This window comes from Aplysia californica, unplaced genomic scaffold, assembly GCF_000002075.1.
Source record: "Aplysia californica isolate F4 #8 unplaced genomic scaffold, AplCal3.0 scaffold00431, whole genome shotgun sequence".
Classification (NCBI taxonomy): Eukaryota; Metazoa; Mollusca; class Gastropoda; order Aplysiida; family Aplysiidae; genus Aplysia; species Aplysia californica.
In genome coordinates this window covers 560,862-574,161 of record NW_004797701.1, presented here as the reverse complement: position 1 = coordinate 574,161, position 13,300 = coordinate 560,862, and the positions used below count along the sequence as shown (strand labels likewise).

General features: G+C 38.5%; 1 protein-coding gene across 1 annotated transcript in view; it reads right to left on the bottom strand.

Annotated features, from left to right (window-relative positions):
• Positions 1 to 12,852, bottom strand: part of LOC101862745 (receptor-type guanylate cyclase gcy-15-like) — a 50,279-nt gene extending 37,427 nt beyond the window's left edge. The window contains exons 1-3 of the mRNA XM_005104690.2: positions 12,798 to 12,852; positions 10,338 to 10,537; positions 8,407 to 8,589 (exon numbers count right to left, since the gene is read on the bottom strand). Coding sequence (XP_005104747.2) covers positions 8,407 to 8,589; positions 10,338 to 10,537; positions 12,798 to 12,852 — 438 coding nt within the window. The remainder of the gene's footprint in view (positions 1 to 8,406; positions 8,590 to 10,337; positions 10,538 to 12,797) is intronic.
• Between the last annotated feature and the right edge of the window lie 448 nt (positions 12,853 to 13,300).

The window sequence follows — 13,300 nt, the reverse complement described above, 5'->3', positions numbered from 1 at the left end:
AGAGAGAGACCGAAAGAGAGAGAGAGAGAGAGAGACAGAGAGAGACAGACAGACAGACAGACAGACAGGCAGACAGACAGACAGACAGACAGACAGACAGACAGACAGACAGACAGACAGAAATTGGCTGGCCTGGGGCAGAAAGGAATAATATTATGATGAGTTGATATGGTATCACGTATGTATTATTTTGTGTGAAATACTTCAAATAACAATACATACTATTTTAAATGCTATTATATTTAATCTATGTTACCTGATGGATCTTGTTTTACTTTGGTGATCTAACCTAATCTTGTCTTATCAAGTATTATGCCCTGTCTTACAAAACGATAGATAGTTGGGTTAAACAAACTCACGCCCAGGCGGCATCTTACTACATTATTAACTACTATTCCATGGGCAGATATTCCGAACAGATCTCGATCTAGATTGACATCTTCTTGCTAAATACTACAGATCTGTCTTGAATTCTGTGCTCCAAATACATTAAGGATATAGCGATCTAGATTTAAGGCCTTGCTCTATAAAAAGCTACGCAAAAAATAGCGCTCCAAGTTTTTAAAACGTCAATACATCGAAGTGAATATTTTGTGAGTTTAAACAACTCAACGTGCAGGGGAAATCACTGCACTAAATACATCTACAAAACGTCAGTGCAATGAAGGTTGACCAGAAGTACCCATCGGCACTGCAAAGTACACATCCAGAGTTAGATATCGAGATTCTAGATGTGGAATTTGTAGAAGCAGCTTTGTAAACTCGAAGTCAAACTTTGTGGCACCTACACAACAAAGCGCAAACCGCACTCCTGTTCTTGCTAACTAGCTACTCCAAATCAGTCTTGAATCCTGTGCTCAAAATACATCTAGGATATAGAGAGCTAGGTCTAGAGTCTTGCTCTATAAAAAAATCTACCCTTGAAATACGCTTATTATTTTGAAAACGTCAATAAAAGTTGTGGGTTTAGACGAACTCAACGTGTTAGGGACATGGCTACACTGAATGTATTAGGAAAAAGTCAATACACTGAAGTTTAGCCTAAAGTACCCATCGACACTACAAAGCACACATCCAAACAGAGTTGGATATCGAGATTCTAGATCTGGAAATAGATATAGCAGAAGCAGTGAAAACATTTGAGAGCTTTCAGTCACAGGAAAAACCATCAAACCTGAAAAATCAAAAGGTCGTTTCCGAAATTTGTTTGAAAATAGGTCTATGCCTATGCAACCCTTTGTGACAATTCTTAATTGATCTATTATATTTACTGAATCACATTTTTGTACATTTTAGGAGTACCTGTGCAAAAAATGTATACTGACCTCGCTAACGGGCTTAGCTCCATTATAATAAGATCATTATTATTATTATTATTATTATTATTATTATTATTATTATTATTATTATTATTATTATTATTATTATTATTATCTTTATTATTATTATTATTATTATTATTATTATTATCTTTATTATTATTATTATTATCATTTTTATTATTATCATCATCAACACGTCGTCGGTAAGGCATTAAGTCCCCCGCAGTACAGGCCATTGTTTTGGTTTTTTTGTTGTTGTTGGTTGTTTTTTTGTGTTTGTTTGTTTTGTTTTTGTGTGTTTTTTGGGGGAAGGGGGGTTCGTTTTGTGTTTCTTTTTCTTTTTCTTTCTTTTTTTCTTCTAAACACGTTAACCCAATTCTACTTTTCTTAAGCCTTCTTCTTGTACATTATTTCTTTTCTCTTCATTGAGACACGTGTGCCTATCTTATTCTATATTATAAGTATAGTAGCTGACTCCTCCAAGCATTACTTTCAACCTGTCATAATATTTACAACAAATAAATCTGACAAACAGGGGAAACCCCTTGACATGGCTGGCAATACATTTCTAATTTCAAAATTACCTATTTATTCAGTGAGCTGGGTTTATTACGCAAATGACTCTTTTGTATTTGATTAACTATGTTAATTTTACGGATTGACCGAGTTTTATGGTAGCCAATTTATTGTTGCTCTAGTTTGGATAACACTCATAGATTAGATGGTACCACGTTGGACAGTTTGTGTCATGACGCGATGAAATAAAGGGCTCGTCAATTTTTGTACTTATTATTGAGCTATTAGTACCTCTTAAAGCTTGTTTTTCTTGTCATCTTGCTTTTGATTAGAAAAAAAATACCCATAATATATCTTAAATAGATGTTGAGATATTTTCGAGTGAAGAAGGTAGGGATCGCCTCCTGATAGATAAGATCTGCAAGTAAATTAAATGACCGTCAAAGATTACTGACTTCCCAAGCTTGAGTACCCCCGATATCTGCACATTTACATTTAAAAAAAAAATTTTTTTCGGTGCCGCTGTTCAATATCTTGCAACAAAAAAACGACACAGAATTGGGTTTTTCAACGGACATAAAAGTTGTGAAGCCCTAAAAATACAGGATTAAAATTGACCTAACAGCGGAAAAAATGCCGGTTTCCATGTTTTCATCATTTGGACGAGTGTCCGATTTCTCCACGATACCACACATTCATGGAGAAGAAGATGCTTTTTATTCGAATCTCCCCAGAATTGGGGTTTCTTTTTCTGTACTTATCTTCTTTTTGGGTGATTAATAAATTATGGTTAAGTTTTGTTTATTTTTTTTTAAATGTAGGTCATTTTATGCACATCAGTTCAGCTTAGACCATTAATTAGGACATGGTCTTGACCCTGCTTGTCTGGGCCAACCACTCAGAGGGATGAAACATATTATGTACGCTAAATCATTAATATTAATGTAAAGGTAATTAGTAGTAGAAGTAGTAGTAGTAGTAGCAGCAGCAGCAGCAGCAGTAGTAGTAGTGTAGTAGAGGCAGCCGCAGTAGTAGTAGTAGTAGTAGTAGTAGTAGTAGTAGTAGTAGTAGTAGTAGTAGTAGTAGTAGTAGCAGCAGCAGCAGTAGTAGTAGTAGTAGTAGTAGTAGTAGTAGTAGTAGCAGTAGTAGTAGTAGTAGTAGTAGTAGTAGTAGAAGTAGTAGTAGTAGTAGTAGTAGTAGTACTTGTTGTTGTTGTTGTTGTTGTTGTGGTATTTATCTACGTGAGGAAAAGAAATTTTAAAACTTTACATTTCACACAGGCAGGAAACTTTAGTCCGCTCGAAACGAGCTCAAAGCAAGGGTAGAAAAGCACAAATGAACTCAGTCCGTATTTCTTCCGCCCCACTGTAAAGACCAATCTTCTCCGCATTTGTCCACATCTGACATAGAAAGACAAACTATCTTAATTATCACTGTAACTATGGTAGAAGTAGTTGTATAGTAACACAGTCTTAAAAATAATGGGATTAGTACCCCTCGTTGTAGATGTCAGATCCCTGAAATGTGGCTCGTCGATGTTAAGATCACTGAGAATCTGGTGAAACCCCAAAGTAGAAATCCACATTGATCCTCTTTGGTTTAGCTTTTCTTTGGTAGGATTTCGAACTATTTCAAACCCTGAAGCTGCAGATCAGAGGCCCCATTGTGACCAGGACTGTTGAAGAGTTGGCCGACTGGAGTGCATGAGTTTTTCTGTACTGAATACCTATGGTTATAATACCTAGCTCTAAGTGTGGTGGTAGTTTGACTAACATATTCGGCTGGACAGACTTTACACGAAATGAGGTAAATGACGTTTTTTGGTTTCGCAGGTGATGAGGAGAGAAAGTCTTCTTTTAAAGTGGGGGCCTTCTACAAAGTTGGTCACTTTCATGTAAGCACATGTTTTGCATCTAAGTTTTTGACAAGGATAATTTTGAGGTGGGGTACATAGGCTTATCGGAGGTGAGGATATGGGTGTTGATCATCGTCTTCGTCGTCGTTGTCATCATCTTCATCGTCATCGTCGTCGTCGTCGTCGTCGGTGTCATCATCATTATCATCGTCGTCATCACCATCATCATCATTATCATCGTCGTCATCACCATCATCATCATTGTCATCATCACCAACATCATCAGCATCGTCGTCGTAATCATCATCACCATCGATGCATCATCATCATCATCATCATCATCATCATCATCATCATCATCATCATCATCATCATCATCATCATCATCATCATCATCATCATCATCATATTGTATTAAAAGAGCTAGCTCCAAATTGTTTGAAACTAAAGGCTCGGAAGCCGAATGATGACATGTAATGATTTAAATAATACAAATAAAGTGTTAGCTGGACCATTCTATAATTCTGTAGCGTACGGTAATAGGAATTTAATTAATTTTGTTTTGTTTATTTGTGTTGTTTTTTTTACTAATTGTATAAGACCCATTTGTACTGAGACCCATGATCTTTTCCCTGTGGATGACACGCAAAGGAACGGAATAGTTTCTTCTCTCCCCATCTCGCATCACGACTGTTGAACTTGTCCATGGCGTGAACAAACTGAGGCGCGAGCTTAATAATCCATTTCGTTGCATAATAAATAATACTACTTTAATCATACTATGTTTCAGTAAAAAATTCCCAGGGCAGCTTTTCAACAAATAATAATAGATAGCATGTGTATAGCGCAAATCCCCGCTCAACAGCAAGCTCTATGCGCTTCACAAGCTATTCTATTACCCCAGCAGCAGACATGAGAGCATTCTAAAACATTCTCTACTTCTTGGGAAGCATATATCGCAAGCGGCCATTTATATGCGCTAAAACACTAACATGCTGACATGATCTTTCGCTGTCTATGGCTGGGTACCCATTCCCACCTGGGTGAAGTGAGGTACATTCGTGTAAAGTAGCAGCCTTTCCAAGCACACAACGTCGGGTCCGCGGCTCGAACCACCTTTTGTTAGGCGAATTAATGTCACACATACTTTGCACAGCACTCTGTATCTATTTGTCTTAACTTAATCATATTTTCCCACAACAATTGCGGGAGGCTAAATTTGAAATCTTTTTTTCCTAAACTGATATAAAATACTATAAATCTACGTCACGCGGGAAATGGGATTGTTCATGGTACTTCCCGCTTCTCACACACATTTTGCATACGCATGATATGGTCTACGTCATTGCTAATCAACGACACTTTTTAGAGGCAAAACTTGTGACAAGAAATTAAGTTTATAGTGAACCAAACGTTCACAAAACAAGCGTTCAAAAAGCATACTGTTACGACTACAAAAACATGACGGACTCGCATTTTAAAGAGATATTGCCCCAACTGTAAACCTTTTTACATCTTTAGAAAACACCCACTTGGATTTTTTTTTTAAACTTAGTATTTATTATTAAGGAATTTTCTAGAATACAGCTAACAGTGTTTACAAAAATGTTGATCTGCTAAGAAAAATTGATAAATGTCATTGTGCAAAAGCTGGAGAGTCTGTGGTGAATAGTTTGGGAAATATTTCACAAGTTGCGCCACGACTTTTCGACAGCACTATAAAAATAACTTTGCAATAAAGGGAATGTGTCACAGGGGGTTATCGTGTTAAGTATACCCGCCTGTCACGCGGGAGACTGGGGATCGATTCCACGCCGGGATGGGGTAATTTTTATCTTGGTATTGAGAAAGAAGACTAAAACAAAGAGAAGAAAGAAGATAGAGGAACCGAGGAGATTGGGAAGAGTGGACTTGAAAAAGAGACAGAGAGCGGGATAATTATTACATAGATCTATATATTGTATATGTTGTAATAAGGAGAATAATATTATATGCAGTCCGCAATTTCGACAATGCTGAGTAGATTTTGCACAGTTCGTAAAACATGGATTTTGGTAGTAGTAGTAGTAGTAGTAGGGCTTCTCTCTCGGCTTCAGCATTTGAAACTCATGAAATGTCTTCTTCTTCTTCTTCTTCTTCTTCTTCTTCTTCTTCTTCTTCTTCTTCTTCTTCTTCTTCTTCTTCTTCTTCTTCTTCTTCTTCTTCTTCTTCTCTTTATTATTATTATCATTAATATTATTATTATTATTATTACTATTATTATTATTGTTGTTGTTATTATTATTACTAGCTGGACTCCCTTTTGATGAAAGGAATGATCGGTGCATTAACATCAACTGAAAAGCATTGGCCTACTATTTGTACACTCTACTGGAATGGAGCAATAAGTCTTGAGAGAGGTAAAATATTAGAAGGTAAGAGATGTATAGATTGATTCTGTATTCCGCTTTCGTGGTTTTCCACTCCAGAATTTAAAATGAGTGGACATGGATGGCTGGTGCATCTACACATAAATTACTGATGGTCAGATGTGGGAAAAGTGTGTACCGCTAGTGAACGGAAACGTCACTTATTTACAATGGCATCTTAGGAGACAGACTTTCCCAAGATTAGATCTAAACAAAACCAATGAAAAAAAACTGAAAATTAAACTACAGTGACTTCATGCTCCTCAAATAAAAATGTGCACTCTTTAAATTATTCTGAAGCACCATTAATTTTGTAAATTCGGAAGTTAAGTCGTTCGAAGATTTAGGCTGCCAAAGTGACGAATTTTCACTATATAATATGTAGTGATTATTAAGGTCTATCAGGAGCTAGGTTCCAACATGTTAGGGATCAATTAGATCAGAGCTGATGTCTGATTAATAGGTGACTATTACTCTAGAAATTATGATAGTCAAGCTGTATTATGTATCTTTTTAGTAAGTTTAGGTTTGATCTGTTACTTATTGTTTGTTTTGTGTACCCGTGAGAATGTGTGTACATGTGTGTGTACGTGTGTGTGTGTGTCTACGTGTGTATGTGTGCATGTGTGTTTGTGTGTCTATGTCTTTGTGTGTGTTTATGTGTATATGTGTGTGTGTATGTGTGTGTGTGTGTGTGTGTGTGTGTGTGTGTGTGTGTGTGTGTGTGTGTGTGTCTGTGTGTGACGGACAGATACGAAGGAAAGGTAACCGACAGAGACAGAGACAGAGACAAAGACAGAGAGGAAGAGAGAGAGAGGGGGAAGAAAGAGAGAGAGAACGAGAAAGAATGAGAGAGAGAGAGGAGAAAGAATGAGAGAGAGAGAGAGAAAGAATGAGACAGAGAGGCAGAGAGGCAGATAGAGAGAGGGAGGGGGGAGAAAGATAGATAGAGAGAACGAGAAGAAATTAGAGAGAGAGAGAAAGAGAGAGAGAGAGAGAGAGAGAGAGAGAGAGAGAGAGAGAGAGAGAGATATTCAAAGATTCAAAATGATTTATTGATTTGAAAGGCCTTTGGCCCATACATCCACATATTTTAACATATGGTAGAGAGAGAGATAGAGAAAGAAAGAGAGAGAGAGAGAGAGAGAGAGAGAGATCATGAGCTCGGAGGTGTGTTAAAAGGGTTCAGCAGGATATCTATTAACTATTATACTTTCCGAGTCAACATGTCACCCACTTAACACTGTTACCATGGTTACCATGGTTCTTTCGACTCGAATATAGTTGTTTTTTCACGTAGTTAAAACTGGACACTTCACCTCGCATTTAATGTTTACCTAACGTTCAGTGATACGAAAGGAGCTTTTTTGTTTGTTTGTGTTGAAGAGATAGGGCGGACTACTTAAGCTCTTTTCTAAAGGCACTTCAAGAGAAAACCTTTTAAACTTTCCTTTTTATACATTCATCCCTACTTACCTGTAGATAGATAGATAGATAGATAGATAGATAGATAGATAGATAGATAGATAGATAGATAGATAGATAGACAGACAGACAAACAACAGACATACAAATAAACAGACAGACAAACAGACAGACAGACCCACTATATATCTTTTGCCTCCTCACCTATTTCCGCTACAGAACACAGTTCTATTATTAGAAAGTGCTCTTACGTGATTTCTAAAAATACTCAAACCTTACCAAGCCATAGAAAACGACTGTATTGCTTATCCGTAGAAAAAGAAGAGAGAACGAGAGAGAGAGAGAGAGAGAGAGAGAGAGAGAGAGAGAGAGAGAGAGAGAGAGAGAGAAATAGAGAGGAGAGAAAGAGAGAGAGAGAGAGAGAGAGAGAGAGAGAGAGAAGGTGAGAGAGACAGACAGACAGACATACATACAGACACACAGACAGACAGACAGACAGACAGACAGACAGACAGACAGACAGACGCCTAGGAAGACAGACAGGTACAGCATAAAGACAGGTTGACAAACAGAAATACAAAGAAAGAGAGAGAGAGAGAGAGAGAGAGAGAGAGAGAGAGAGAGAGAGAGAGAGAGAGAGAGAGAGAGAGAGAGAGGAGGGGGCAGACATACATCCGTACAGACAGACAAGCGAGTAAACACAGCAACAGACATACATTCAGACATACATTCAGACAGACAGACAGACAGACAGACAGACAGACAGACAGACAGACAGACAGACAGACAGACAGACAGACAGACAGACAAAGATACATACGTACAGTCAGACAAAATGACACACAGAGCTTATTCACAACACAAAATGATGGCAGCATACCTGCAGTGTTTGTGCGTAGGCCTGTATCCTGTGAGTGAGTCTGTGCACGGCGATGATGACGATAGGGAAGAGCACTAGGGCGACGATCATAACGCACGTAGACTCGACCAGCGCTTCTGTCAGGATCTCTACCTCGTGCTCTAACCCCTCCACCACGTCTCTTGCCAGCGAGTCCTGGGCGGTCTGGGGAGCAGGGAATAATAATACGTACTTGTTAAAGTAAAAAGTTGTACGCCACCGCCTACACAGTTTCGATCAGTATTTGCTGTCAATCTTTTGATAGGTAGCGCCCACTTTTGACACCTTTCAGTGGCTGATATAATATTTCGTACTACCCACCTTCGTGTCTTTCCAGACGATTCATTAACCCTATCCGTACGTCGCAGTTTACTATCATATCCATTCGACGTGGGGAACTCTGTGCCACCACTTTCCAAAGAGGACATTTACTCGTTAATCTGATTAGTACGCTTTGCATAGCAGTTTGTCAAAATGTTATTTTTAGAGAAATACTCAACGTTTCAAAGAGATCTTCGTACTAGAAGTATTGTAAAATGCGAAGAATACAACCCCGGGGGTACAAAATGACCACAGGGCGTATGGATAGGGTTTAAAAAAACAAAAAGTACCCAGGTGATGCTGACCGCAAGTCAAAATGATAAAATCGCCCACTAGTGGATGATGTCGCTCACGATAGCAGGCTCTGGTTTATTCCTGTTGGAGGCAGGTTGTTTCGATTCCGCCAGTCGGGAGCTCTCGTGGTTGAGAGGTTGCGGTGTTCGCCTCGCATTGAATAGGTCCCGGGTTCGAATCAGGACAGCAAAGGAAATCTTTTTTTCTAAATTAATTGTCTCCTTTCACCTCATTTCCTGCTCTCTAGCAATGTTCTGTCATCTGCTTTCGTCTCCTCCTTTGCCCCCTCCTGTGGCCTTTCTAAGCTACTCCTTGGCTGCTTCTTAATGCTGTCTTTCAGTCAGTCAAAATTCAAAATTTCCTACCAGACTGAAAATGTTTAATGTGTCCCGCGCGATCATATGACGTTATGAAGATGCTAGCGCCGTAAAACACGTACAAAACAAAGCAAAGCAAAAAACCCTCTTCCTGTCTGGGTTAACCAGACGTGAAATGCTTAAATTTTCCCAGCAGAAAGGCGGAGATACTTGATAAACATTCCCCCCACAGGAATCGAACTGAAGTCTTCCGCTTGTGACGCTGGGGTTTTTTTCACGCGGAAACTCGAACTTCGTTCAATAATTATCTTTATTAAAGATTTATTTTTCAAATATGTGGCGTCAGTGGCCTAGTGGTTACGCTCTCGGACTCACAATCATAAGGTCGTGGGTTCGAATCCTGTCAGGGGCCCGACGCTGTGTTCTAGGGAAAGGCACTTTACACGAATTTTCCTCACTCCAATCAGGTGAGAATGCGTACCTAGCTATAGACAGCGAAAAATCTTGTCAGTTTGTTAGTGTTTGAGCGCTTAATCGTCTGATTACACTGTATGCTGGCTAAAACAGCAACTGGACATGGATGGCGGGTGCCCCTATAAATGAATTATTGATGATGATACACTGAAGGCTTTCCTGGAAGCCAAGAATGTTTCTGAGTTTTATAGGGTCTGCTGTGGTAATAATATAGTGTACAACGCACAGAGCTTGCTGTTGAGTGGGGGTGTGCTGTATACAAATGCTATCTATCTATCTATCTATCTATCTATTTATCTATTTATCTATCTATCTATCTATCTATCTATCTATCTATCTAATATTATTATTATTATTATTATTATTATTATTATTATTATTATTATTATTATTATTATTATTATTATTATTATAATAATCATGACTATGATTATGATTATTATTATCATCTTTAGAATAGCCTGAAGTCCCAATGTCAGAAGACGCATCTCCCTCGAGAGCTCCTACCTCCCTTGAATTGTATTGGCGTCTTTTCTTCTCTATACGTTCTATGTCTTCTTCTTTCTTTCCTGAAGAGCTGTCGATCAAGGGTGACCTCTTTTGTGTAACAAAAGGAGACCCGTTAACTCTTTTCTCTACCGCATTGAGGTGATGGTGCTTTAACCGACCTCTGTAATTATCTCTATCTCTAGTGGATGCTTCTCGTCCTTGAAAAAAACAATACAAAACAAAAAAAAAAAACAACCCAAAAGCCTTTCTCTAGCTCCACCAGGATTTATCTATAACCCTACACAGTGACTCCCTACAGATCTGGGAATGGTTAGATGGTAGAGAAGGGGTTAATCTTAATAATGTCGTTGTAACCTTTGCTTCAAATACGGCAGAAATCTCGGCCGGTTCTTGTGCCTCTGGCTACTTCCGATCAGCCCAGTGGGACCTGTAGTTTTAACACCTTAATGACCAGCCTCGCTGTCATTGAAGGATGAGACAGGACCATGCCTGCCAGCTATGTTCTCTGAACAAATCTGTACCCATTACAGGGATTGGAATAATTTCAGTTCTTATGAACGAGAGGTGAGCCTAACCAAGAAAAAAAAAACAATATACAAAAAAACAGAACCCCCCCCCCCCCCAGAAAAAGACAGCATATTAAAACACTTCAAACAGACAAACAAACAAACAAACAAGCTAGCTAACTAACAAATTGCCTAACTAACTAACTAACTAACTAACTAACTAACTAACTAACTAACTAACTAACGAATTAACTAACTAACTAACTAACTAACTAACTAACTAACTAACTAACTAACTAACTAATGTTTACTTCTGTTCAGGCTAATGTTTGGAGAACGTGAAGAAGAAATAAGAAGTCATGAGGGTTATGTTGAACAGTTTTCTAGAAGTAAATAAATATATAACATTTATATAGCACATTTCCAAACAAAGTAGCTCAATGCGCTTTACAATGGAATACCCATTTGCAAAACCTATGCCTCTCATGCAATATATATTTATGTACACACACACACACACACACACACACACACACACACACACACACACATACTCACGGACTATTTTCATTCAGACGTAGGCACAGAATATCTATAATGAAAATAACGCTAAAAGATTATGAAGGGTAGGCCTGTTAGAACAGAAAATGTTTAAGATGTCATTTGAAGCAATCAAGTGTTGTTTGCCTAAGTTCTATGGGTAATTTGTTCCATATAAATGGACCAAGATATGAGAAAGATCTCTCTCCATACGATTCCTATGATTTTACGGGTGTCACAAGTTTCTCCCTGGCTTATATATACTGATAAGTTCTTGTAGATAAAAAGAAGCAGTTTTTTTTGTTTACAAAGCGAGTATTCTCCTCACACAGTCCTAAAGGAAACATTGCTGAAGACGAATTCTCCTCAGAGATCAATTTGGTGTTCACGGCTCCACAAATCGCCTAAGGGAAACAAAAAGTGTTGTATAAATATGGTGTTAGTGTATGTGTGTGTGTGTGTGTGTGTGTGTGTGTGTGTCTGTGTGTGTGTGTGAGTGTGTGTGTGTGTGAGTGTGTGTGTGTATGTGTGTGTGTGTGTGTGTGTGTGTGTGTGTGTGTGTGTGTGCGTGTGTGTGTGTGAGTGTGAGTGTGAATGGGTGGGTGGGTGTGTGTGTTCTTGGGTCTGCATTCATGTACACCATTTTAAAATGAAGGCCCCAAAGGCAAGGAATTTATAGAGAAGGTATATTTTCTTATTTTTACACATGTAAGATTTATTTTCTTAATTTTACATATGTAAATGAAATAACTTCCTCATGCCCCAATCATATGTACGTCTTCCAATTGCAATGGCGATGAGGTGTGCCATTAAGTTGCTTAGTTAATATTCTTGTACACGAAGTATACTATGAGCACGAATATAAACAAAGATAGTACATAACAAGATGGGCCACTTCTCTCTTTGAGCCAATTAAAAAAGTGTCCTCAAAATTCGGTGGCGCCCTCTTAAAAAAAGAGCACCTTTTGCGAACAGAGTTATCCTACTTGAGTTGAAAAAATCAAAGTGAAACTAGCAAGTTTTTGAATGAATTTCGGAAGAACGCTTTTTTAAAATGGTTACGCTGACAAAAAACCTCTTCCAGAGGAAAGGGTGATTGTTTTCTTCGTTTAATTTGACTTTAGAATGAAAGGCGAGAGGTCATTAAAATTTTTAAAAGCTAAAACTCCGTACTGAACGAAGCCGAACTGCTGATGAACAGCAGTCGATCTGCGCACGCAAGGAGGTGCTATTCCTATTCTTTTTCTGGAAAAACGAAAGAGAGCTTCAAAACAGACTGCAGCGCCATCTGAAGCAAAGAGCATACTTCCTGCGGACACTTTTTTGGCTGAGTGGCCCATCTTGTTATTTACTATCTTTGATATAAAGAAGTATCGATTTTTTTTTCGTGCGTTAATCATTGCTTTCTTACTTGCACAATGTATGGTGCATCCTAAAAGTCCCTTCTCGGTGATGACGCGCCACATTATCTAATTGTCTCTCATAATTTGCATATAATTGTCAGTCTTTTGCTACCCCTTCGACATAATTCAGATCGTGTATAAGGCTGGCTGTTTCGACCCGACTTGAATGGAATACAGCATCCCAGCAGACAGACGGACGTAATAGTAATAGTAATAGCTCACGAGAACCGACCTCTTGTCTTCTGTGTGCAACGGCAACGAACTACAACCATTGCACTTCAAACAGTGGTTGTCCACATGTGGGGCAGGGATACTATAATTTAGGCTATAAATATCGCTGAAAGTGTTGTTGGGAGCCAAATGACCAGGACTAAAAGTTCACATATGCAGAGCATCCTGGTGAAATCAGGCGCTCGTCAAAATAATGAAATGAAAGAAACCAATACCTTTCAGCTGTTTGGGAATTTTTATCGATATTTTTTTCTTTTGACTCAGCACATTTTATCTCCAA